At 46.2% G+C, this 24,505-nt stretch overlaps 1 protein-coding gene across 1 annotated transcript; it reads right to left on the bottom strand.

Annotated features, from left to right (window-relative positions):
• Positions 1 to 734: 734 nt before the first annotated feature.
• LOC120910463 (oocyte zinc finger protein XlCOF8.4-like) lies at positions 735 to 23,328 on the bottom strand. Its single transcript, XM_040322220.1, has 7 exons — positions 23,201 to 23,328; positions 19,139 to 19,220; positions 18,742 to 18,970; positions 16,660 to 16,757; positions 16,431 to 16,589; positions 12,625 to 12,736; positions 735 to 1,983 (listed from the first exon to the last, which is right to left on the bottom strand). The coding sequence occupies exons 1-7, from the start codon at positions 23,326 to 23,328 to the stop codon at positions 1,055 to 1,057; spliced, it is 1,737 nt and encodes a 578-aa protein (XP_040178154.1). The 3' UTR covers positions 735 to 1,054.
• Positions 23,329 to 24,505: the final 1,177 nt, after the last annotated feature.

Genomic DNA, 24,505 nt, shown 5'->3' with positions numbered 1-24,505 from the left:
CTGCACTGACGGGCACTGATAAGGCAGCACTGATGGGCACCGATGAGGTGGCACTGATGTGGTGGCATTGATGGACACTAATATGCGGCATGGATGGGCTAGAATAGGCGGCATGCATGGGCACGGATAGGTGGCACGGATAGGCGGCACGGACGGGCACTGATAGGCGGCATGGATGGGCACTGATAGGTGGCACGGATGGGCATAGATGGGCACTATTGTATGTGTTGTACTAATGGATGCCAATCAGTGCCAAACAATGCCTGCCAATCAGTGATGCCCATTGTGGGCACTGATTGGCATTCATTGCAGCACTGATTGGCATCCATTTTCTGTGTCCTCCTCATCCCTGGTGGTCTAGGGTGGCATCCTTTATTTATTTTTAAATTTCTGGTGGTCTATATGGCCATCCCTGGTGGTCTAGTGGGCATCCTCGGGGGGGCTGTGCTGATGATCGATCAGCACAAACCCCCCCTGTCACAGGAGCAGCCGATCGGCTCTCCTCTACTCGCGTCTGACAGACATGAGTGAGGAAAAGCCGATTACCGGCTTTTCCTGTTTACATCGTGATCAGCCGTAATTGGACACGGCTGATCACGTGGTAAAGAGTCTCCGTGAAAGACTCTTTACCTTGATCGGTGTCGCGGGGTGTTAGACTGATACCCTGCAACAACGATCGCCGCGCTGCGCGCCCCCGGGGGTGCGCATCGGTTCAGAATCCTGAGGACGTCATATGACGTCCAGTCAGGATTCTACAACCACTTTCCCGCCGTCAATCTGTCATTGGCGGGCGGCAAGTGGTTAATAACCCCTTCATGCTGGCACTTTAAGTGTATCTGCCAGGGCTTCCTTATCATGCGAGCAGCTGTCACAGTGACCACATGACCATCCTATCAGGTTCCATGGTGGATTTTGGACAATGAAAAGAGGGGAGGGATTACCATGAGGTGTGATAAACGCCCACAACTCCTAATTGGAAGTAAATGTACCAGGAATGATGGCAGGGAGATCTTCTTGTTGGTACGCTAGGAATACGATAGTCCAGAAGATTAACTCAACCTATAAATGAAGGCACAACCTCAGAATCACAATAAGATGTCAAATGTGTAATCTGATGGGAGATAAGAGCTTGTCTACTTGAGAAACTCCTCCCACAATCTGAACAGGAATGTGAATTCACCCCTTCATGGTTCTTCTCATGTCTGCGGAGATGCGATTGATACTTAAAGCATTTCCCGCACATCGAGCAGATATACGGCTTCACTAGTGAGTGGATTTTTTGATGTCTTACAAAAACCGACTTGTGCAAGAAGCATTTTCCACACTCGGGGCAAGAATATGGTTTTTCTCCCGAGTGGCTCATTTGGTGGATATCAAGACGTGACTTGCTTAGAAAACATTTCCCACACTCGGGACAACTATGCGGATAATTGCCCGTGTGGCTTATGTCATGCTGTATAAGATTTGCCTTTTCACGAAAGTGTTTCCCGCACACAGGGCAGATGTATGGCTTTTCTCCCGTGTGGATCTTCTGGTGTCGTAAAAGATGGGCTTTTTCCTTGAAGGACCTTCCGCACTCGGAACACAAAAACGGTTTTCTCTCCGAGTGAACTTTTACATGCCTGAAAAGGTGTGATGTTTGCGCAAAACATTTCCCACAATCGGAGCACAAATATGGCTTCTCCCCTGTGTGGGACCTCTGGTGCACAATGAGCCTCGCTCTCTTTTCAAAAGATCTCCCACACTCGTTACATGTGAAAGCTTCCTCCCCTGTGTGGGCTGTAGGATGTGCGACGGGAAGGGAGAGATCAGGAAAACCATGTGTAGAGGGAACGGGGGACAGGTTTGCCCTCTGAAGCACTGGATGGAGATTTGGGGTAATGAGGTCCTCTCCTGGGGAGTCAAACGTGATTTCAACTTCTATTTCACAATCTGGGGAAATAAGAGGGTCCTCATCCATGGTTCCCTTGTTGGGATGTCCACCTAGATAAAATAATACAGAGGAATAATGAGAACCGTTATAGTTAGGAATTTCCAAAAACTACAGAAGAAGCAATCAACAAGAGAGGTTCTCTGTATCCTATTGTCTGTTGTTTCAGTTTGACACTAAGAACAGCTTTAGCTCTTTTCGCTGCCAGAGCCATTTTTGCACTCATGCAAAACCCCCTAAACTTATATATTTTCCTAAAGCAAATACCCTAGAGAATAGGTGTCAAACACAAGGCCTGCGGGCCGAATCCGGCCCTCCAGGCCATTTCATGTAGCCCTCGCACCTCCAGTCCTCCTCCAGACCCTTCATTTCTGCTTTTAAGAAATGCATCCAGCTTCTTCCCAGCAGCATACGGAAAGGGGGTGCACTGTGATGTAAGGGGGAGTGGGGGACTCAACTTCTGATGGTGGGGGTGGCTCTTGACATCTAATGTAAGGTGAGGGGATGCGCTGGACATCTAGGCCCAGATTCTCAAAGGAGATACGACGGCGTATCTCCAGATACGCCGTCGTATCTCCGAGTCTGAGCCGTCGTATCTATGCGCCTGATTCTTAGAATCAGTTACGCATAGATTTCTATTAGATCCGACCGGCGTAAGTCTCTTACGCCGTCGGATCTTAACTGCATATTTACGCTGGCCGCTAGGGGCGTGTACGCTGATTTACGCCTGGAAATATGTAAATCAGCTAGATACGCGAATTCACGAACGTACGCCCGACCGACGCAGTACAGATACGTCGTTTACGTTAGGCTTTTCCCGGCATAAAGTTATCCCTGCTATATGATGGCGTACATGTGTTAATTATGGACGTCGTTCCCGCGTCGAATTTTGAATATTTTACGTCGTTTGCATAGGTCGTCCGTGAATGGGGCTGGACGTCATTTACATTCGAAACCAATACGTCCTTGCGGCGTACTTTGGAGCAATGCACACTGGCATATTCAACGGACGGCGCATGCGCTGTTCGTGAAAAACGTCAATCACGTCGGGTCACAAGTTATTTACATAAAACACGCCCCCCCGTTCCAAATTTGAATTAGGCGGGCTTTTGCCGGCCTATTTACGCTACGCCGCCGCAACTTACGGAGCAAGTGCTTTGAGAATACAGCACTTGCCCGTCTAAGTTGCGGAGGCGTAACGTAAATAGGATACGTTACGCCCGCACAAAAATATGCCGATCTGGCCCCTAATCTACAGATACAACCAGCCCTTTTGTGGGCAATCATAATGCTGATGCGGCCCACAAAGAAATTGAGTTTGACACCCCTGCTCTAGAGAATCAGATAGTGTCAGTTCCAAGTTTTTATGTCACGTTATATTACTGCAAAGTTCTAAGAAATGCAAAATTTCTGTAAAAAAATAAATAAAAAAAAATACACTAAAGTTCATTTAAGGGCCGACAAATGCAAAAAAATAACCAATTTTGTGGTAAAATATACAGGATGAAGTTGCGGCAAATAAATAGATACTCAACATGTCATACCTTAAACCACTTGCCGACCAGCCGCCGTCATTGCACGTCGGCAAGATCCCCTGGACCCGGAACTTGGCACACATGTAGCCCCATTTCTGCTCTTCAAGTGTGCAAAGCCTGTTGTCTGGGGGACTTACTGCTGGGGAGCACCGATTTTTCAAACTCAGGCACCCCTTCCATTGACCCCCATGTTAAACGTCAGTCTAGTCATGGACACAGTGAGGCATGCAGATGGACACCCTAGGCTTATACTCGAGTCAATACGTTTTCCCATTTTTTGTGGTAAAATTAGGTGCCTTGGCTTATATTCGGGTCGGCTTATACTCGAGTATATACAGTACTTTGAAATATTTTACCATGTGTGTGTAATGCATCTATATGATATACGAGTGTCACTTTTTGAATTGAATTACTGAAATAAATTAACTTTTTGATATTCTAATTATTTGAGATGAACGAGTGAGTGAGAGAGAGATATATATAAAATATATATATACACACCAGGTAGCCAGATTCAGGTACGTTTACGCCGCCGTATCAGTAGATACGCCTTCGTAACTCTGAATCTACGCCGTCGTAAATTTAAGCGTATTTTGGAAACCAGATACGCTTAAATTAGGCTAAGATACGAGCGGCGTAAGTCTCCTACGCCGTCGTATCTTAGGGTGCATATTTACGCTGGCCGCTAGGTAGCGCTTCCGTTGAGTTCGGCGTAGAATATGCAAATGACTAGATACGCGATTCACGAACGTACGTGCGCCCGTCGCAATTAGTTACGCCGTTTACGTTAGAGATACGCCGGCGTAAAGATAAAGCTGCTCCCTAGGCGGCGCAGCCCATGCAAGGTATGGCCGTCGGAACAGGCCTATCTTTTTACGTTGTTTGCGTAAGTCGTACGCGAATCGGGCTGGACGTAATTTACGTTCACGTCGAAACGGCGTACTTTGGAGCAAAGCACACTGGGATATGTCCACGGACGGCGCATGCGCCGTTCGTAAAAAAACGTCAATCACGTCGGGTCACCAGTCATTTACATAAAACATGCCCCCCTGTTCCACATTTGAATTTGGCGCGCTTAGGCCGGACCATTTACGCTACGCCGCCGTAACTTAGGAGGCAAGTGCTTTGTGAATACAGTACTTGCCTCTCTGACCTTCGACGGCGTAGTGTATATGCCATACACTACGCCGCCTCAAAAGTGAGCCGCCCTACCTGAATCCAGCTAATAGATTGTAAACACTATAACTTTCACACAAACCAATCAATATACATTTATTGGTATTTATTTTACCAAAAGACATGCATCAGAACACATTTTGGCCATCCATTGACCCAACTCGGTCTTCTCTTTAATTTTAACCACTTCCATACCAGGCACTTACGCACCTTCCCGCCCAAGCCAATTTTCAGCTTTTAGCACTGTCGCACTTTGAATGGCAATTGCGCGGTCGTGCGACGTGGCTCCCAAACAAAATTGGCGTCCTTTTTTCCCCACAAATAGAGCTTTCTTTTGATGGTATTTGATCACCTCTGCGATTTTTTTTTTTTGCGCAAAAACAACAAAAAAAAGACTGAAAATTTTGAAAAAAAAATGACGTTTTTTTTTTCTGTTAATTTTTTTGTAAATAAGTACGTTTTCTCTTTCAATTACGGGCACTGATATGGCGGCACTGATGGGCACCGATGAGATGGCACTGATGGACATCGATGAGGTAGTACTGACGGGCACAGATGAGGTGGCACTGATTGGCGGCGCTGGTATGCGGCACTGATGGGCACTCATAGGCGGCACAGATGGGCACTCATAGGCGGCACAGATGGGCACTCATAGGCGGCACAGATGGGCACTCATAGGCGGCACAGATGGGCACTCATAGGCGGCACAGATGGGCACTCATAGGCGGCACAGATGGGCACTCATAGGCGGCACAGATGGGCACTCATAGGCAGCACAGATGGGCACTCATAGGCAGCACAGATGGGCACTCATAGGCAGCACAAATGGGCACTCATGGGCGGCACTGATACTTATGGGTGGCACAGATGGGCACTGATATGTGGGCACTGGGTATGGATGGGCACTGTGGGGTGGCACTGATGGACACTTGGGGTGGCACTGATGGACATTGTGGGGCAGCACTGATCTACCCATGTTGCCAGTCAGTGCCCATTTGTGGGCACTGATTGGCATCTCTTTTTTTTTTTTTTGGCCCACTCTGGTGGTCCAGGGTGGGCTTCCCTGGTGGTCCAGTGTGGCGATCCAAGGGGGGGCTGCACTAATAAACAATCAGCGCGAACCCCCCCTGTCAGGAGAGCCGCCGATCGGCTCTCCTCTACTCGCGTCTGTCAGAGGGGAGTGAGGAAGAGCCATCAACGGCTCTTCCTGTTTACATCGTGATCAGCCGTGATTGGACACGGCTGATCACGTGGTAAAGAGTCTCCGCCGGAGGCTCTTTACCGAGATCGGAGATGCAGGGTGTCAGACTGACACCCCGCATCACCGATCGCTGCGCACCCCCACGGGCGCGCGGCATGAAATCCTGCAGGACGTCCATGGACGTCCTGTCAGGATTTCAGAACCACTTCCCGGACGTAAATCGGCTATAGGCCGGGCGGGCGGGAAGTGGTTAATGACTGTATTCTTCTTTCAATTTTTTTTTTGTTGTTTTACAAAACAATAAGGGAAGGAGAATACATGAGAAGGGGGGGGAAAAAAAGGGGGTAACCAAAAGGACCCCAGGGCTTTTGAACGGTGCAAATAGATAATCAGACAAAATTTGATTATAAAATTAGAAAATATAATTTATTACACAAATAATTAATATGCCATAAATACGATAAATTTGAAATACATCTCGATTAAATACGTGATATCAAGACGAAGCATTGTTTAAGTCAGCTCTACATGTTTCACTCCGACGAGTTTCTTCAGGAGCTTTCAGACATACAATGCTAAATATCAAAAGAAAAAACAACAAGACATATAATTAAATGACTGTTGAAAACAATCATTTATATATCAATACATTTTGGTAAATAATGTCAAAAAAGGGGAAAAGAAAAATATTGATCATGAATACATCAGTTATTGTAGATAATGCATGCTCAAGGATCTCAACTACATATAAACAGGGGCCAAAAGTAAAAACAATAATATTTACTTACCAAAAAGGTAAAACAGCAAAAGACAGCAGACCATACAGGAAGGAACCAGAGTCCTCAGGGAAAACAGAATAGTTCAGGAGAACCACAGCAGGATTTTAAGCCATTAATAGAATTAATCTGAAAAATCAGGAAAGCACATGTGGAAACACATATGCAAACTACTCTCAGTTGTATTATGCAACAGTGGGTAAAGAGAATATACACTCCAAAAACTTGTTATAATGAACAATATATGTAATATATATACCTGTCAATAGTAAGCAAAAATGCCTATTGTCAGTAGAAACAGTCTAATGTTTGCCATAGATATGGATTGAAAGAGGATAAAGGGGAAGGAAGACACTCTCACAGCCCCTCAAATAACCTGATCAAAAAGCGGCATCCGCTCTGTTAAGAAAAAAGGGGAGAAATAAAAAAGTATATTATAAGTAAATAGGGATAGTTCAGTGCCAAAAAATGCACAGAACAAACAAATCCCTAATGCTCACAGTGTGTAAGCACAAAGCCAAAAAGCTTGTAAGGTAAATACCTGATTAGGACAAAGTCCAAAGATGAAAAGGCAGAGCCACCTAGATAGCTGTGCATACAGCAGCCTTTCCTTGCATTAATTAGGTCTGGTCTCAGCTGGAGCGCCTAACACAGCGCTTGGGCTTTAAATCTGCCACCACGGCGATGATTGACCAATCAAAGCGCCGCAGTGCAGACACATGACCTGGGCGTCAGCAGAAGGAAAATAATCCACCCAGCTGACAAGCTCAGCTGATCCCAATGTAGCCAAAAGTAATGACAGCACACATGAGACCAAGGAAAAGGTCTCTGTGGGCGGTCCAAAAACGATCGGCGCCATTTTGGAGGCTGGAAAGGTTTCCAGTACAAGATAGCTGGAAGGCAAATGGAATAGACAGCGCAGCAGCGCTGAAAAAACACACAAAACTCAAGCTGGGAATGGATGTGCTGGCGTAAATGGTCTAAAAGAAAGGGACCTGAGGGGAAACAATAATAAAAGGGGAGTGATAAACCCTCTTAACCCCTGCAGCTCCCTACGTGTCCGTATGGCTCTCCTGAATCCATCCTGCGCCCAGAGGCATAAGGGAAAAAACATTCCTTGGTGTGCCGTCATTATGAATAGAAGTAATACAATAAAAATAAATATAAATAATAAAACAGTATGATATAGTGTTACTACTTGAAAGTAGAAAAAGCAAGGTGTTTTGACATATAGTGTTCTTAATTAATATTTGTAAATAGCACTCTGTTTTATGAGATCCATGAGCAAGCAGATCCAACAATCATTAAACACAGTTTTATTTGGAGAGACAATCCATACATAATTGCATAAGAAGTTACAGTATGATAAACATACAGTGATTATTGCATCTGGAAATATCCTAAGTGATTTTTGGATTTCAATAAAAAGAAAAAGAAAAAGAAAAACAAAAAACAAAATAAATAAAATGGAAATAAAATAAAAATGAAAATAAAAATAAAATAAAGAAAAAGGAATTAATTGTAATTAATAAGTAGATGAAAAATAAAAATAAAAAGAAAATGAAATTTTATAGAAGATACATATGAGTATCAATATACAATAATGTTGATAAATATTGCTATGAAATCAGAAACATATATATATATGTGATATATGAATTATGAATTTTAACAATAATGATATAATAGAAGTGAAAATGAAAGACAGCCCTATAAGAAAGGCTTGAAGCTCAAAGCTTCATTTAACCCTGGAGCAATCAAAGCGGACAAGGAGTAAATCCACTTTACCTCCCTTTGGAGCAGTATTTTATCATAGTCGCCCCCTCTCTCACCGGGGGTGATGTATTCCAAGGAAGAGAATTTCATTTTATGACTGTTAAATTGGTGGTGAATGCCTGAGTGGCGGCTTATCGGGGTTTCCATCTTTTTCTTAGCAATCAAGGTAACATGGTCCCTGATCCTATGAAAAAATGGACGCTTGGTTTTTCCCACGTAAAAAGCCCCACATTCGCATTGCATCAAATATACTATGCCAATAGATTGGCATGTTACGGAGAAAGTTGGTTTCAATATTTGTCCATTTGGAAGATTCACGGTGGTGGAAGCGTGAATGTAGCAACAAAATGGACATTTGTGGCATGGTCTAGAGCCCCTGGGTCCACACAGGCCTGTGTTACCTAAGGAAAAATGGCTGCGGACCAGCCGGTCCCGCAGCGATCTAGATTTCCTAAAGGTAATCTGTGGATAGTCCTGTAAATGTCTAGACACAGCTTCATCGCTGAGTAAAAGACACCAATATTTCTGAAGGATGGAACGCACCTTCTGGTGGTGGCCAGAAAAGCGTGTGATCAATCGTATGCCCGGATCGGGTTTGGAAGTTTTTTGGTCATGGAGCAAGGAACTTCTTTTGTTTTGCTTTGCCCTGAGGTATGCCTTTTTAAGGCCCTTTTTGCTATATCCTCTCTCTTGGAATCTGGTTTGCAATAACTTTGCCTCATGCTCAAAGTTAGATTCAGTACTACAATTGCGACGTAGTCGCAAATATTGTCTATAAGGAATATTAGAGATAAGAGATCTCGGATGTGAGCTAGAGGCATGCAAAAGTGCATTGCCTGCCGATGGTTTACGGAATAAGGATGTCTCAATCATTCCTACATTGTCTATTGAAATCTGAATGTCTAAAAACGTTATAGACAGTTGGCTCATCTCAGAGGTAAACTTAAGATTATATTCATTGCTCTCCAAACTTTTCAAGAAGGATAAAAGATCAACCTTGGGGCCCGTCCAAATGAAAAAAACATTGTCTATAAAACGACGCCACAGGGGGATGTGCTCAAAAAATGAATGCACCGTGAATCTTCCAAATGGACAAATATTGAAACCAACTTTCTCCGTAACATGCCAATCTATTGGCATAGTATATTTGATGCAATGCGAATGTGGGGCTTTTTACGTGGGAAAAACCAAGCGTCCATTTTTTCATAGGATCAGGGACCATGTTACCTTGATTGCTAAGAAAAAGATGGAAACCCCGATAAGCCGCCACTCAGGCATTCACCACCAATTTAACAGTCATAAAATGAAATTCTCTTCCTTGGAATACATCACCCCCGGTGAGAGAGGGGGCGACTATGATAAAATACTGCTCCAAAGGGAGGTAAAGTGGATTTACTCCTTGTCCGCTTTGATTGCTCCAGGGTTAAATGAAGCTTTGAGCTTCAAGCCTTTCTTATAGGGCTGTCTTTCATTTTCACTTCTATTATATCATTATTGTTAAAATTCATAATTCATATATCACATATATATATATGTTTCTGATTTCATAGCAATATTTATCAACATTATTGTATATTGATACTCATATGTATCTTCTATAAAATTTCATTTTCTTTTTATTTTTATTTTTCATCTACTTATTAATTACAATTAATTCCTTTTTCTTTATTTTATTTTTATTTTCATTTTTATTTTATTTCCATTTTATTTATTTTGTTTTTTGTTTTTCTTTTTCTTTTTCTTTTTATTGAAATCCAAAAATCACTTAGGATATTTCCAGATGCAATAATCACTGTATGTTTATCATACTGTAACTTCTTATGCAATTATGTATGGATTGTCTCTCCAAATAAAACTGTGTTTAATGATTGTTGGATCTGCTTGCTCATGGATCTCATAAAACAGAGTGCTATTTACAAATATTAATTAAGAACACTATATGTCAAAACACCTTGCTTTTTCTACTTTCAAGTAGTAACACTATATCATACTGTTTTATTATTTATATTTATTTTTATTGTATTACTTCTATTCATAATGACGGCACACCAAGGAATGTTTTTTCCCTTATGCCTCTGGGCGCAGGATGGATTCAGGAGAGCCATACGGACACGTAGGGAGCTGCAGGGGTTAAGAGGGTTTATCACTCCCCTTTCATTATTGTTTCCCCTCAGGTCCCTTTCTTTTAGACCATTTACGCCAGCACATCCATTCCCAGCTTGAGTTTTGTGTGTTTTTTCAGCGCTGCTGCGCTGTCTATTCCATTTGCCTTCCAGCTATCTTGTACTGGAAACCTTTCCAGCCTCCAAAATGGCGCCGATCGTTTTTGGACCGCCCACAGAGACCTTTTCCTTGGTCTCATGTGTGCTGTCATTACTTTTGGCTACATTGGGATCAGCTGAGCTTGTCAGCTGGGTGGATTATTTTCCTTCTGCTGACGCCCAGGTCATGTGTCTGCACTGCGGCGCTTTGATTGGTCAATCATCGCCGTGGTGGCAGATTTAAAGCCCAAGCGCTGTGTTAGGCGCTCCAGCTGAGACCAGACCTAATTAATGCAAGGAAAGGCTGCTGTATGCACAGCTATCTAGGTGGCTCTGCCTTTTCATCTTTGGACTTTGTCCTAATCAGGTATTTACCTTACAAGCTTTTTGGCTTTGTGCTTACACACTGTGAGCATTAGGGATTTGTTTGTTCTGTGCATTTTTTGGCACTGAACTATCCCTATTTACTTATAATATACTTTTTTATTTCTCCCCTTTTTTCTTAACAGAGCGGATGCCGCTTTTTGATCAGGTTATTTGAGGGGCTGTGAGAGTGTCTTCCTTCCCCTTTATCCTCTTTCAATCCATATCTATGGCAAACATTAGACTGTTTCTACTGACAATAGGCATTTTTGCTTACTATTGACAGGTATATATATTACATATATTGTTCATTATAACAAGTTTTTGGAGTGTATATTCTCTTTACCCACTGTTGCATAATACAACTGAGAGTAGTTTGCATATGTGTTTCCACATGTGCTTTCCTGATTTTTCAGATTAATTCTATTAATGGCTTAAAATCCTGCTGTGGTTCTCCTGAACTATTCTGTTTTCCCTGAGGACTCTGGTTCCTTCCTGTATGGTCTGCTGTCTTTTGCTGTTTTACCTTTTTGGTAAGTAAATATTATTGTTTTTACTTTTGGCCCCTGTTTATATGTAGTTGAGATCCTTGAGCATGCATTATCTACAATAACTGATGTATTCATGATCAATATTTTTCTTTTCCCCTTTTTTGACATTATTTACCAAAATGTATTGATATATAAATGATTGTTTTCAACAGTCATTTAATTATATGTCTTGTTGTTTTTTCTTTTGATATTTAGCATTGTATGTCTGAAAGCTTGAAAGCTCCTGAAGAAACTCGTCGGAGTGAAACATGTAGAGCTGACTTAAACAATGCTTCGTCTTGATATCACGTATTTAATCGAGATGTATTTCAAATTTATCGTATTTATGGCATATTAATTATTTGTGTAATAAATTATATTTTCTAATTTTAAAATCAAATTCTGATTATCTATTTGCACCGTTCAAAAGCCCCGGGGTCCTTTTGGTTACCCCCTTTTTCCCCCCCCCCTTCTCATTTTTTCTTATCATTGGGGTGAGGTGCCTGTGACTACTGATACTTGTCCACAAAACGTATTCGAAGGAGAATACATGTTGCCTAACTTTATGTAGACATTATATTTTTGATTTGCTTATTCGATATGTTTTATAACAGAAAGTAGAAAATATTGTTTTTGTTCCCCCAAAATTTTCAGTCTTTTTTTTATTTTTATTTTTATACAATAAATAAAAACTGCCAAAAGAAAGCTCCATTAGCGTGACAAAAAAATAGGATATCAAATTTCATTTGGGTACAGTGTTGCATAACCGCGCATTTGCCAGTTAAAGTAGCGCAGTGCTAGATAGAAAATAATGCCCTGGTCATGGGGAGGGGACGACGACTACACCCACTGGTGGTAAAGTGGTTAAAAAGCATAGGTGCAAGTAGAAAGCAACACTGGCACTATAACTGACATGATGTCAGGAGAAGAGTTGGAGTCTAAGAGTGGCTTATGGCTCCTGACTCCTTCACTGGGCACATACTGTCTACTGGCAGAGGAGGAGGAAGAAGAGATTGTTGTAGTGACTTGACAAGGAGAATCTGGGACTCCTCTCTGGATTTATGTTTATTACTCACCTGTGCTGATCTCTGGAGGGATCTCCTCCTTCTTACATGGATCATCCTCCATCATATACGGTTCTTCTTCATCCCCTGTATTTTCCACTTTAATATTAATCAGAGTTTCACCCTAGAACAAACAAAGAACATTAACATACATTATTATGTATTGATTGGGATTAAATGACCTTCCTATTATATCCCCTGGCTCGGTTCTCATTACCCTTGCATTTCATGTAATGCTATATCAATAAAAAAAACTGCAGGGAGAGTGGGGTCTGTGCCTAGGGGTCATGACAGGGGTCACAAAGCACAACTGTCCTGTACCACCAAAACCACCCAGGTGTGCCAAAGGGGATCAAAGGAAAAATAAATGTGTAGCGCTTAGATGATGACGATCATTAACCACTTAAGCCCCGGACCATTTTGTTGCTAAATGCCCAGGCCAGGTTTTGCGATTCGGCACTGCGTCGCTTTAACAGACAATTGCGCGGTCGTGCGACGTGGCTCCCAAACAAAATTGGCGTCCTTTTTTTCCCACAAATATAGCTTTCTTTTGGTGGTATTGGATCACCTCTGCGGTTTTTATTTTTTGCGCTATAAACAAAAATAGAGCGACAATTTTGAAAAAAATGCAATATTTTTTACTTTTTGCTATAATAAATATCCCCCAAAAATATATAAAAAAAAAATGTTTTCCCTCAGTTTAGGCAGATACGTATTCTTCTACCTATTTTTGGTAAAAAAACAAATAAAAAATCGCAATAAGCGTTTATCGATTTGGTTTGCGCAAAATTTATAGCGTTTACAAAATAGGGGATAGTTTTTTTTTTTATTATTTTTTACTACTAATGGCGGCGATCAGCGATTTTTTTCGTGACTGCGACATTATGGCGGACACTCCGGACAATTTTGACACATTTTTGGGACCATTGTCATTTTCACAGCAAAAAAATGCATTTAAATTGCATTGTTTATTGTGAAAATGACAGTTTCAGTTTGGGAGTTAACCACAGGGGGCGCTGTAGGAGTTAGGGTTCACCTAGTGTGTGTTTACAACTGTAGGGGGGTGTGGCTGTAGGACTGACGTCATCGATCGAGTCTCCCTATAAAAGGGATCACTCGATCGATGCAGCCCCCACAGTGAAGCACGGGGAAGCCGTGTTTACATACTGCTCTCCCCGTTCTTCAGCTCCGGGGAGCGATCGCGACGGGGCGACTAGAAACGAATAGCCGCGCCCTCGTCCCGGATCGCTCCTGAAGCCACGGGAACCGCCGCATGTATGGGGGGGGGTCCCCGATCGGACCCCCGACCCACGTCTAGGCAGGGACGTACAGGTACGCCAATGTGCCTGTCCGTGCCATTCTGCCGACGTAAATGTACACGCGGCGGTCCGGAAGTGGTTAAAGAAGAAGTGCAGCCAAAAACAAACTCTAAATCTACTGGCAGCCACATTCTAAATCTAATCCGGTCCCACGTTGAGCTGTCAGTGCGGCTTGTGTGTGTAGAAGTGTGCAGGAGAGGCAGCTGACAACGGAAGCCCCATAGTACGTTTATGTGTGACGTCACTTCCCAGCTGTTGTCGGTTCACTCCTGCGCACAGCATTCTCCGCTTGAGACCGGACCAGAGTGGCTGCAGAAAAGGTAGGTATAACACGACCTTCTCTCGGTTCTTCCTATACAGCCAGCTTGACCTTCCCACAAGTCTATATGATCCATCCAGCCACCCGCCTTATCACCATCCGATGCCCAAAGTCATAGGTCTTGTCCTCCTTAATCACTCAAGACCCAGATCTTTAGGCAGCTAAAGGACCCGGCCAGGTTTTGCGATTCGGCACTGCGTCGCTTTAACAGACAATTGCGCGGTCATGCGACCTGGCTCCCAAACAAAATTGGCGTCCTTTTTTTCCCACAAATAGAGCTTTCTTTTGGTGGTATTTGATCACCTCTGCGGTTTTTATTTTTTGCGCTATAAACAAAAATAGAGCTACAATTTTGAAAAAAATTCAATATTTTTTACTTTTTGTAACAAGTGAAATATTTGCGCTGTAAAGTGTTATACAAATTAATGTGTGTGTGCATATAACCACATACATATACAAGTACAAAAAATGGGTGGGGAAAGTCCAAAAAAGGGGGAGTGACACTAATATACCAGTAAACAATATTGTTTACTGGTATATTAGTGTCACTCCCCCTTTTTTGGACTTTCCCCACCCATTTTTTGTACTTGTATATATATGTGGTTATATGCACACACACATTAATCTGTATAACACTTTACAGCGCAAATATTTCACTTGTTACAATTATCACTTTTTGTCTATCGAGGTAGACCTCCTTTTTATTTGCAGCAGTATCCCCACTTTTCACTTGTCCCCTCACTCTAGACAGCGCAGGAGTTCACTTCACTTATTTTTTACTTTTTGCTATAATAAATATCCCCCAAAAATATATAAAAATAAAAAAAAAAATCCTCAGTTTAGGCCGATACGTATTCTTCTACCTATTTTTGGTAATAAAAACGCAATAAGCGTTTATCGATTGGTTTGCGCAAAATTTATAGCGTTTACAAAATAGGGGATAATTTTTATTGCATTTTTATTAATTTTTTTTTTTTTTTTTACTACTAATGTCCGACATTATGGCGGACAATTTTGACACATTTTTGGGACCATTGTCATTTTCACAGCAAAAAATGCATTTAAAATGCATTGGAGTAGATTCAGGTAGGGGCGCGCACTGATACGGCGGCGCAGCGTATCGTCTTTACGCTACGCCGCCGTAAATTACAGGAGCAAGCGATGTATTCACGAAGCACTTGCTCCGTAATTTGCGGCGACGTAGCGTAAAAGGGACCGGCGTAAGCGCGTGTAATTCAAATGATCCGGTAGGGGGTCGTGGATCATTTAAATTAGGCGCGTTCCCGCGCCGAACGTACTCCGCATGCGCCGCCCCTAAAATTTCCCGACGTGCATTGCGGTAAATGACGTCGCAAGGACGTTATTGGTTTCGACGTAAATAGCGTCCAGCGCCATTCACGGACGACTTACGCAAACAACGTAAAATTTTCAAATCGTGACGCGGGAACGACGTCCATACTTAACATTGGCTGCGCCTCCTAATAGCAGGAGCAACGTTATGACGAAAACGACTTGCGCAAACGACGTAAAAAAGTACCGCCGGGCGCACGTAAGTTTGTGATCGGCGTAAGTATGTAATTTGCATACTCTACGCTGACAACTACGGAAGCGCCACCTAGCGGCCAGCGTGAGAATGCACCCTAAGATACGACGGCGTAAGAGACTTATGCCAGTCGTATCTTAGGCTAATGTCGGCGTATCTAGCTTTCTGAATACAGAAAATAGATACGCCGGCGCAGCTTTGGAATTACGCAGCGTATCTATGGATACGCCGGCGTAATTCTTTCCTGAATCTACCCCATTGTTTACTGTAAAAATTATAATTGCAGTTTGGGAGTTAACCACAAGGGGGCGCTGAAGGGGTTATGTGTGACCTCATATGTGTTTCTAACTGTAGGGGGGTATGGCTGTAGGTGTGACGTCATCGATTGTGTCTCCCTATAAAAGAGATCACACGATCGATGACGCCGCCACAGTGAAGAACGGGGAAGCTGCATTTACACACAGCTCTCCCCGTTCTTCAGCTACGTGCATGTGCCCAGCCGTGCCATTCTGCCAACGTAAATGTGCAGGAGGCGGTCCTTAAGCGGTTAATCCCTTGTTCTATCTTTCCTTACTCCGACTGACTGCCCTCCCTCTACCCAAATGTGGATTCTTTCTCAACTTGGTGTTTGACCTACCTGAGAGTTCCATGGAATCTTGAGGCTCTCCTGGAAGTTCGAAAGAGATGAACATTTCCCTGTTGTATCTGAAGGAATTTCCTCCTCACCCTGCTCATCATCCTTCATGTACGTCTCTTCTTCTCTGTCTTCAATCCTATATTCAGTCAGTTTTTCTTTCTACACAACCCACAAAGCAATACAGTCATTATCCAGCTCCAGGCACATGGCTGAACTCAGATCATCCTACCTGATCCTCCTGAGGGATCTCCTGATGTTCCTGTGTGGAGTCCCGGGAATACAGAGGACGGGGACGTCTCTCTGGGGAATTTCTGTTACTGGATCCATCTGTAGGAAACACACACTGACTGATTACATTGGGCCAGATTCACGTACGCTACGGCGGCATAAATATGCACCGATGTATCTATTTTACGCTACGCCGGCGCAGCGCAGAGAGGCAAGCACTGGATTCACAAAGCCAGTGCTGCCAAATCTGCGCTGGGTTTCTTAGACGCAAGTCATCGTAAGTGGAAGTGGGCGTGATCCATGCTAATGAGGCGTGACCCCTTGCAAATGATGGGCCAAGCGCCAGATAGATACAAATAACCAACCGGGCATGCGCCGTCCCGTGGACGCATCCCATTGCGCATGCTCATAATCACGTCGGAACGAATGCCTAAGATACGACGGATCACTGCCTACGGCGTGAACGTAACCTACGCCCAGCCATATTCACGTACAACGTAAACAACGTAAAATACAACGGCTTGTGTTCCCTGGTCCATACCTTTGCATGGGTTGCGCCTCATATATGGGGAATAACTTTACGCCAGACGTACGACTTGCGCAAACCGCGTATATTATGCGCCGGGCGCAAGTACGTTAGTGAATCGGCGTATCTCCCTCATTTGCATATACGAATAGAAAATGAATGGGAGCGCCAAATACGTCCAGCGTAAATATGCGCCCACTCTTCGCCGGCGTAGGCAAGTTACATCGGTTGGATGAAGCCTATTTTCTGCCGAATCTTAGTTTGTGGGCACGACGCACAGATACGACGGTGCTTTTTTTGCACTTGCGCGGCATATCTTGAGATACGTCGGCGCAAGTGCTTTGTGAATCCGGGCCATTGTTTCTATGTCTTTATATCAGAGGATGTGTATCTAGGGGGATCCTCAATACTCTTCTCTCCTTTACAAGAAATTAACCACTTGCTTACTGGGCACTTAAACCCCCCTCCTGCCCAGACCAATTTTCAGCTTTCAGCGCTCTCACTCTTTGAATGACAATTGCGCGGTCATACAATGCTGTACCCAAATGAAATTTTTATAATTTTTTCACCACAAATAGAGCTTTCTTTTTTGATCACCTCTGCAATTTTTAATTTTTGTAAAGAATATTTTTTTTTTTAAACAAACAAAAAAAATACAAAAACGTTTTATATTTTGTTATAAAATTTTGCAAACGGGTAATTTTTCTCCTTCATTGATGTATGCTGAAGAGGGGACTGATAAGCACCGATAAGGCGGCATTGATAGGTGGCACTGAGAATTGACACTAATAGGTGTCATTATTAGCTGGCAGTGATGGGCACTGATAGCAGTGCTACCTAGGTGGCACTGACTGGCACCACTGGTGGGCATTGATAGGTGGCATTTATTGCACTGGTGGTCACTGTGGGCACTGGCAGGCGGTACAGGTGGGCACTAATGAGGCTGATGTGCCTCTTCCACTGGGGACCAATGTCCCTTACACAAGAGCCGGTGATCGGCTTTTTTTTCTCCTCGCGCTGTCATCGTGAGGAGAAAAATAACAAACGATTACCGAGCTTTGTTTACATCACGTTATCAGCTGTCATTGGCTGACAGCTGATCACTTGGTAAGGAGCTGGGGCCAGCCCCTTACTTGGATCTGTGATCACCCAAGTCTCAGTGACTCGGTGATCACCGGGCGTGTGGGGCACGTGCAAAGGGGAGGACATCTATTGATGGCCTCCTGGCATTTGAGGTCCGCGCTGTAGCCCTCCAGCTGTTGTAGAACTACACATCCCATGAGGCATTGTAACACACTGACATTCACAGACATGACTAGGCATGATGGGAATTGTAGTTCCTGAACAACTGGAGGGCCGCAGTTTGAAGACCCCTGGGTTAAAGTCGCCTCTTACCCGGTGATGTGAGGGGCGGCGGGTTCATCATGACGTCCTTGTAGAGATCCTTGTGTCCTTCTATATACTCCCACTCCTCCATGGAGAAATAGACAGTGAGATCCTGACATCTTATAGGAACCTGACACACACAATGATACCGTCACCATTCAGATATATCACTTCTGTTACTGGATAATGTCCCAGAATTCCCGGCGCCGCTCACCTCTCCCGTCAGCAGCTCAATCATCTTCTGGGTGACTTCTAGAATCTTCTTCTTGTTCCTCTCAGGTGTCAGGAAGGAAAGTGAAGGCACTGAGATGGGGCTGTGGCTGCTGCTCTGTCCTCCAGACACACCGGAATGCTTGTTCAGTGCCATGAAGTCACCAGACTTCTTTACCGGTCCATAATCCTACATAAAGATAAAAGACTGAACACTCGCTAACCGACCAATCATCTCAGGTGGCTCAATAAGCTCTGTTCTATTAAGTGATGTCATGTGACCTCCCAGAATCCTCCTCACCTCTCGAGTCAGCAGGTAGATGATCTCCAGGGAGAGCTGTAATATCCTCTCAGTCACATGACTCTGGTCCTTCTCCATCCTCAATGCTGAGCCCAGGACTAGCCTCTGCTTCTTCCGGAAGGCAATGACCTTGATATCACTACAAAGAGAAACACACGGCCTTATCTATAGCCCCATAATATACAGGACAAAGAAAGCCCATCAATCAATGAGCGTGCCCATCCCTTTCATTCACTGGATTTTCCTTATTTTAAGACTGGAGGCTGAGCATCACATGTGGGCAGTGGCGGTGCGTCCATAGAGAGAGTGTAACAGCGCCGCCCCCTCTCGCTCCTGAACCGCCACTGAAAAACAATACATAGATTCATGCATTGTCGCCGCTGCCCACTATTCAGATGGCCGGCCCCCTGGTGAGCGCCGACCATCTGAATAACGGCAGCTGGTTGGCTGTGTAAGCGTCATCGAGGGCGGGACTACTTGGAGGGATCGTGAAGGAGGACCCGAGGATGGCTGACCAAGAAAAGTAAGTACCGGGGGAGGGGGGGGGGGGGGCTTTAGTCTGGCGGAATTTTAGGGGCAAACTGGCGGCAATTGATGGGCACAGTGGCGACAATGGCATGGCACAGTGGCTGCGTTTGGCTGGGCACAGTGGCGACAATTGATGGGCACAGTGGCGACAATGGCATGGCACAGTGGCGACAATTGATGGGCACAGTGGCTGCGTTTGGCATGACACAGTGGCGACAACTGATGGCATAGTGGCTGCGTTTGGCATGGCACAGTGGTGACAATTGATGGCATGACACAGTGGCGACAATTGATGGGCACAGTGGCTGCATTTGGCATGGCACAGTGGCTGCGTTTGGCATAACGGCAGCTGGTTGGCTGTGGAAGTGTCTATCAGAGCCAATCGGCTGAAGCGCCATTAAGGGCGGGACTACTTGGAGGGATCGTGAAGAAGGACCCGAGGATGCCTGACCAAGAAAAGTAAGTACCAGGCGGGGGGCTTTAGTCTGGCGGAATTTTAGGGGCAAACTGGCGGCAATTGATGGGCACAGTGGCGACAATGGCATGGCACAGTGGCTGTGTTTAGCATGGCACAGTGGCGACAATTGATGGGCACAGTGGCGACAATTGATGGGCACATTGGCGACAATGGCATGGCACAGTGGCGACAATGGCATGGCACAGTGGCTGCGTTTGGCATGACACAGTGGTGACAACTGATGGCATAGTGGCTGTGTTTGGCATGGCACAGTGGGTTTACACCCCCCCAAAAAATTTGAGCACCAGCCGCCACTGCATGTGGGCATCACCTACAATGATGTGCATGCAAAAACATCCTGCATAGGAATGCCCACTGCACCCACTAAGACATTATATTTGCATAACACTTCCCAAGAGCCAGCCTACTACTTGCATCAGGACTGGTGGCTCTTGAGAAGAGCACTGAGGCAGGGTGCTGTAATGTTTTTAGGAAGCTATGTACAGCACCCTGCTGTCCCCTTCCCCATCCATAATCTGCCTGCATTGCATAGAGAAGACCAGAGTGATGACATCACAGGGTCTATCATTAGGTATGCAATGAAAATGGAAACATTTATTTAATAATTTCATTACCATGTTGATGAAGTGAGGGGAGCGAGTAACCAGGAAATGCAAAATATAATTAGAAAAGACTTCAGAATTCCCCCGTCCACAGTCTCTGGCCTCCTCCCGTCCCCCGTCCACAGTCTCTGGCCGCCACCCGTTCCCCCGTCCACAGTCTCTGGCCGCCTCCTATTCCATATGCCCACTATTTGGTCATCTCCCGTTTTCTTCCAAAGGCTCTGCCCAATCCGCACACACCTCTCCCCATCATCGCTCTGCCCAATCCACACCCCCCCCCATCGTCGCTCTGCCCAATCCGCACACCCCCCCTCATCATCGCTCTGCCCAATCCGCACAGCTCTCCCCATCATCGCTCTGCCCAATCCGCACCCCCCCCTCATCATCGCTCTGCCCAATCCGCACACCTCTCCCCATCATCGATCTGCCCAATCCGCACACACCTCTCCCCATCATCGCTCTGCCCAATCCGCACACCCCCCCTCATCATCGCTCTGCCCAATCCGCACAGCTCTCCCCATCATCGCTCTGCCCAATCCGCACCCCCCCCTCATCATCGCTCTGCCCAATCCGCACACCTCTCCCCATCATCGATCTGCCCAATCCGCACACACCTCTCCCCATCATCGCTCTGCCCAATCCGCACCCCCCCCTCATCATCGCTCTGCCCAATCCGCACCCCACCCACCCATCATCGCTCTGCCCAATCCGCACACCCCCCCTCATCATCGCTCTGCCCAATCCGCACCCCCCCCCCCATCATCGCTCTGCCCAATCCGCACACCCCCCCTCATCATCGCTCTGCCCAATCCGCACACCCCCCTCATCATCGCTCTGCCCAATCCGCACCCCCCCTCATCATCGCTCTGCCCAATCCGCACCCCCCCCCTCATCATCGCTCTGCCAAATCCGCACACCCCCCTCATCATCGCTCTGCCCAATCCGCACCCCCCCCTCATCATCGCTCTGCCCAATCCGCACACCCCCCTCATCATCGCTCTGCCCAATCCGCACCCCACCCACCCATCATCGCTCTGCCCAATCCGCACACCCCCCCTCATCATCGCTCTGCCCAATCCGCCCCCCCCCCCTCATCATCGCTCTGCCCAATCCGCACACCCCCCCTCATCATCGCTCTGCCCAATCCGCACACCCCCCTCATCATCGCTCTGCCCAATCCGCACACCCCCCTCATCATCGCTCTGCCCAATCCGCACCCCCCCCCCCTCATCATCGCTCTGCCCAATCCGCACACCCCCCCCCCTCATCATCGCTCTGCCCAATCCGCACCCCCCCCCCTCATCATCGCTCTGCCCAATCCGCACACCCCCCTCATCATCGCTCTGCCCAATCCGCACCCCCCCCTCATCATCGCTCTGCCCAATCCGCACCCCACCCACCCATCATCGCTCTGCCCAATCCGCACACCCCCCCTCATCATCGCTCTGCCCAATCCGCACACCCCCCCTCATCATCGCTCTGCCCAATCGGCACCCCCCCCCTCATCATCGCTCTGCCCAATCCGCACACCCCCCTCATCATCGCTCTGCCCAATCCGCACCCCCCCCTCATCATCGCTCTGCCCAATCCGCACACCCCCCTCATCATCGCTCTGCCCAATCCGCACCCCACCCACCCATCATCGCTCTGCCCAATCCGCACACCCCCCCTCATCATCGCTCTGCCCAATCCGCACACCCCCCCTCATCATCGCTCTGCCCAATCCGCACACCCCCCCTCATCATCGCTCTGCCCAATCCGCACACCCCCCTCATCATCGCTCTGCCCAATCCGCACACCCCCCTCATCATCGCTCTGCCCAATCCGCACCCCCCCCCCCTCATCATCGCTCTGCCCAATCCGCACACCCCCCCCCCCTCATCATCGCTCTGCCCAATCCGCACCCCCCCCCCCTCATCATCGCTCTGCCCAATCCGCACACCCCCCTCATCATCGCTCTGCCCAATCCGCACCCCCCCCTCATCATCGCTCTGCCCAATCCGCACACCCCCCTCATCATCGCTCTGCCCAATCCGCACCCCACCCACCCATCATCGCTCTGCCCAATCCGCACACCCCCCCTCATCATCGCTCTGCCCAATCGGCACACCCCCCCTCATCATCGCTCTGCCCAATCGGCACACCCCCCCTCATCATCGCTCTGCCCAATCCGCACACCCCCCTCATCATCGCTCTGCCCAATCCGCACACCCCCCTCATCATCGCTCTGCCCAATCCGCACACCCCCCTCATCATCGCTCTGCCCAATCCGCACCCCCCCCCCTCATCATCGCTCTGCCCAATCCGCACACCCCCCTCATCATCGCTCTGCCCAATCCGCACCCCCCCCCTCATCATCGCTCTGCCCAATCCGCACACCCCCTCATCATCGCTCTGCCCAATCCGCACCCCCCCCCTCATCATCGCTCTGCCCAATCCGCACACCTCTCCCCATCATCGCTCTGCCCAATCCGCACCCCCCCTCATCATCGCTCTGCCCAATCCGCACACCTCTCCCCATCATCGCTCTGCCCAATCCGCACACCTCTCCCCATCATCGCTCTGCCCAATCCGCACACCTTCCCCACCTGCAACTCTTCCCATGGATCTGGATCCATGAAGGAGGAATAGATGGCCATGGGAGGGGAATTTAATCCCACTTACCAATAATGTGACAGCTCAGAGGTGCTGTGTAAAAACTGTATATAACAACAATAATGTATCTACATTCATAAGTATTGAATAAACAAATATAATAAAGTAATAATTACAGCACTCTTTCCCATGCCTGAATATCTTCCACTCTTCACACTGCAAAGCGAGCTTATTCAGCCCATGATACACCAAACCAGCTGCTTCGATATCAGCACTTCCGCAAACACTTCCTACTTCCGCGTTCCACGAGTTTCGGGTTGCCATAGTGACGCCCAGAGCGACTGGGTGGAGAATCCTCCTGAGGCCAGACAGCGACAGAGATGCTTCTTTTTAGAATCACCACTAGAGGGCGGTCGTTTGCCGCATGAGAGAAGGAAATGTCTTCAGCTCAGAAGCGGCGGCCATTTTGTCGTAGACCTGTTTTTTTATTTATTATTATTATTATTATTATTATTATTATTATTATTATTATTTTTTTTTTAACCTATCTGAATAGTATTGGATTGAAACAACCTATAGTTGCCCATAATGCTGTTATATAGATCTGAATTTAACAATTTTTATTTATTTTTTTACACACCAGTTTAGATTTATTTTTAGCTATTGAATTGGTGATAATTGCAATTATTAAAGTTGGGAAGATTTGCACACAAACAAGCATTTTATTGTGGAAGAAACAAACTCTGGGTATTTCATAAAGGGTGTCTAATGCCCCGTACACATGATTCGAAAATCTTACGACAGATCGCCCATTTTTTTTTTGCATGCTAGTCGTGTATCGAACCTGAAGAGCTTACTAAAGCTACAAAAATTCTCGTACGACAGAATAAAAAATCGGAAGTGATGTAATGTCATACTTGCCAACTGTCCCGTTTTTAGTCCCGGCTAATTTAGCCTGCTGGGACTTGTCCCGGCTAGTGGGGAAGGCAGGTGCGGCTTCTGGGTCTCGGCAGGCCCCCGCTCCCCAAATTTACAAGAGCCACCTCATGACTATGCATTTCAAATCCTTTCCACCTGACTTCCGCGTTTGCGTTCCATCTGCCGGAAGCCTGCGCGCTCCCTCTGCTGGTTTCCTGTAAGAACTGCAGCCCGTGTATGCAAAAACCAGCGAAATCAGCGGCTAAGCAGGCGTGGCGTTTTTCTGTCCCCGGTTGCTTGGGA

This window comes from Rana temporaria, chromosome 8, assembly GCF_905171775.1.
Source record: "Rana temporaria chromosome 8, aRanTem1.1, whole genome shotgun sequence".
Lineage (NCBI taxonomy): Eukaryota > Metazoa > Chordata > Amphibia > Anura > Ranidae > Rana > Rana temporaria.
This window is presented reverse-complemented; position numbering and strand designations above follow the sequence as displayed.

Coding starts and splice junctions, on each gene's coding strand:
- LOC120910463 (XM_040322220.1), bottom strand. CDS start 23,328: ATGGCCATCTATTCCTCCTTCATGGATCCAGATCCATGGGAAGAGTTG. Junction 19,221..23,200: donor CAGAGCGATGATGGGGAGAG/GTGTGCGGATTG, acceptor TTCTCTTTGTAG/TGATATCAAGGTCATTGCCT. Junction 16,590..16,659: donor AGATCCCTCAGGAGGATCAG/GTAGGATGATCT, acceptor TGGGTTGTGTAG/AAAGAAAAACTGACTGAATA.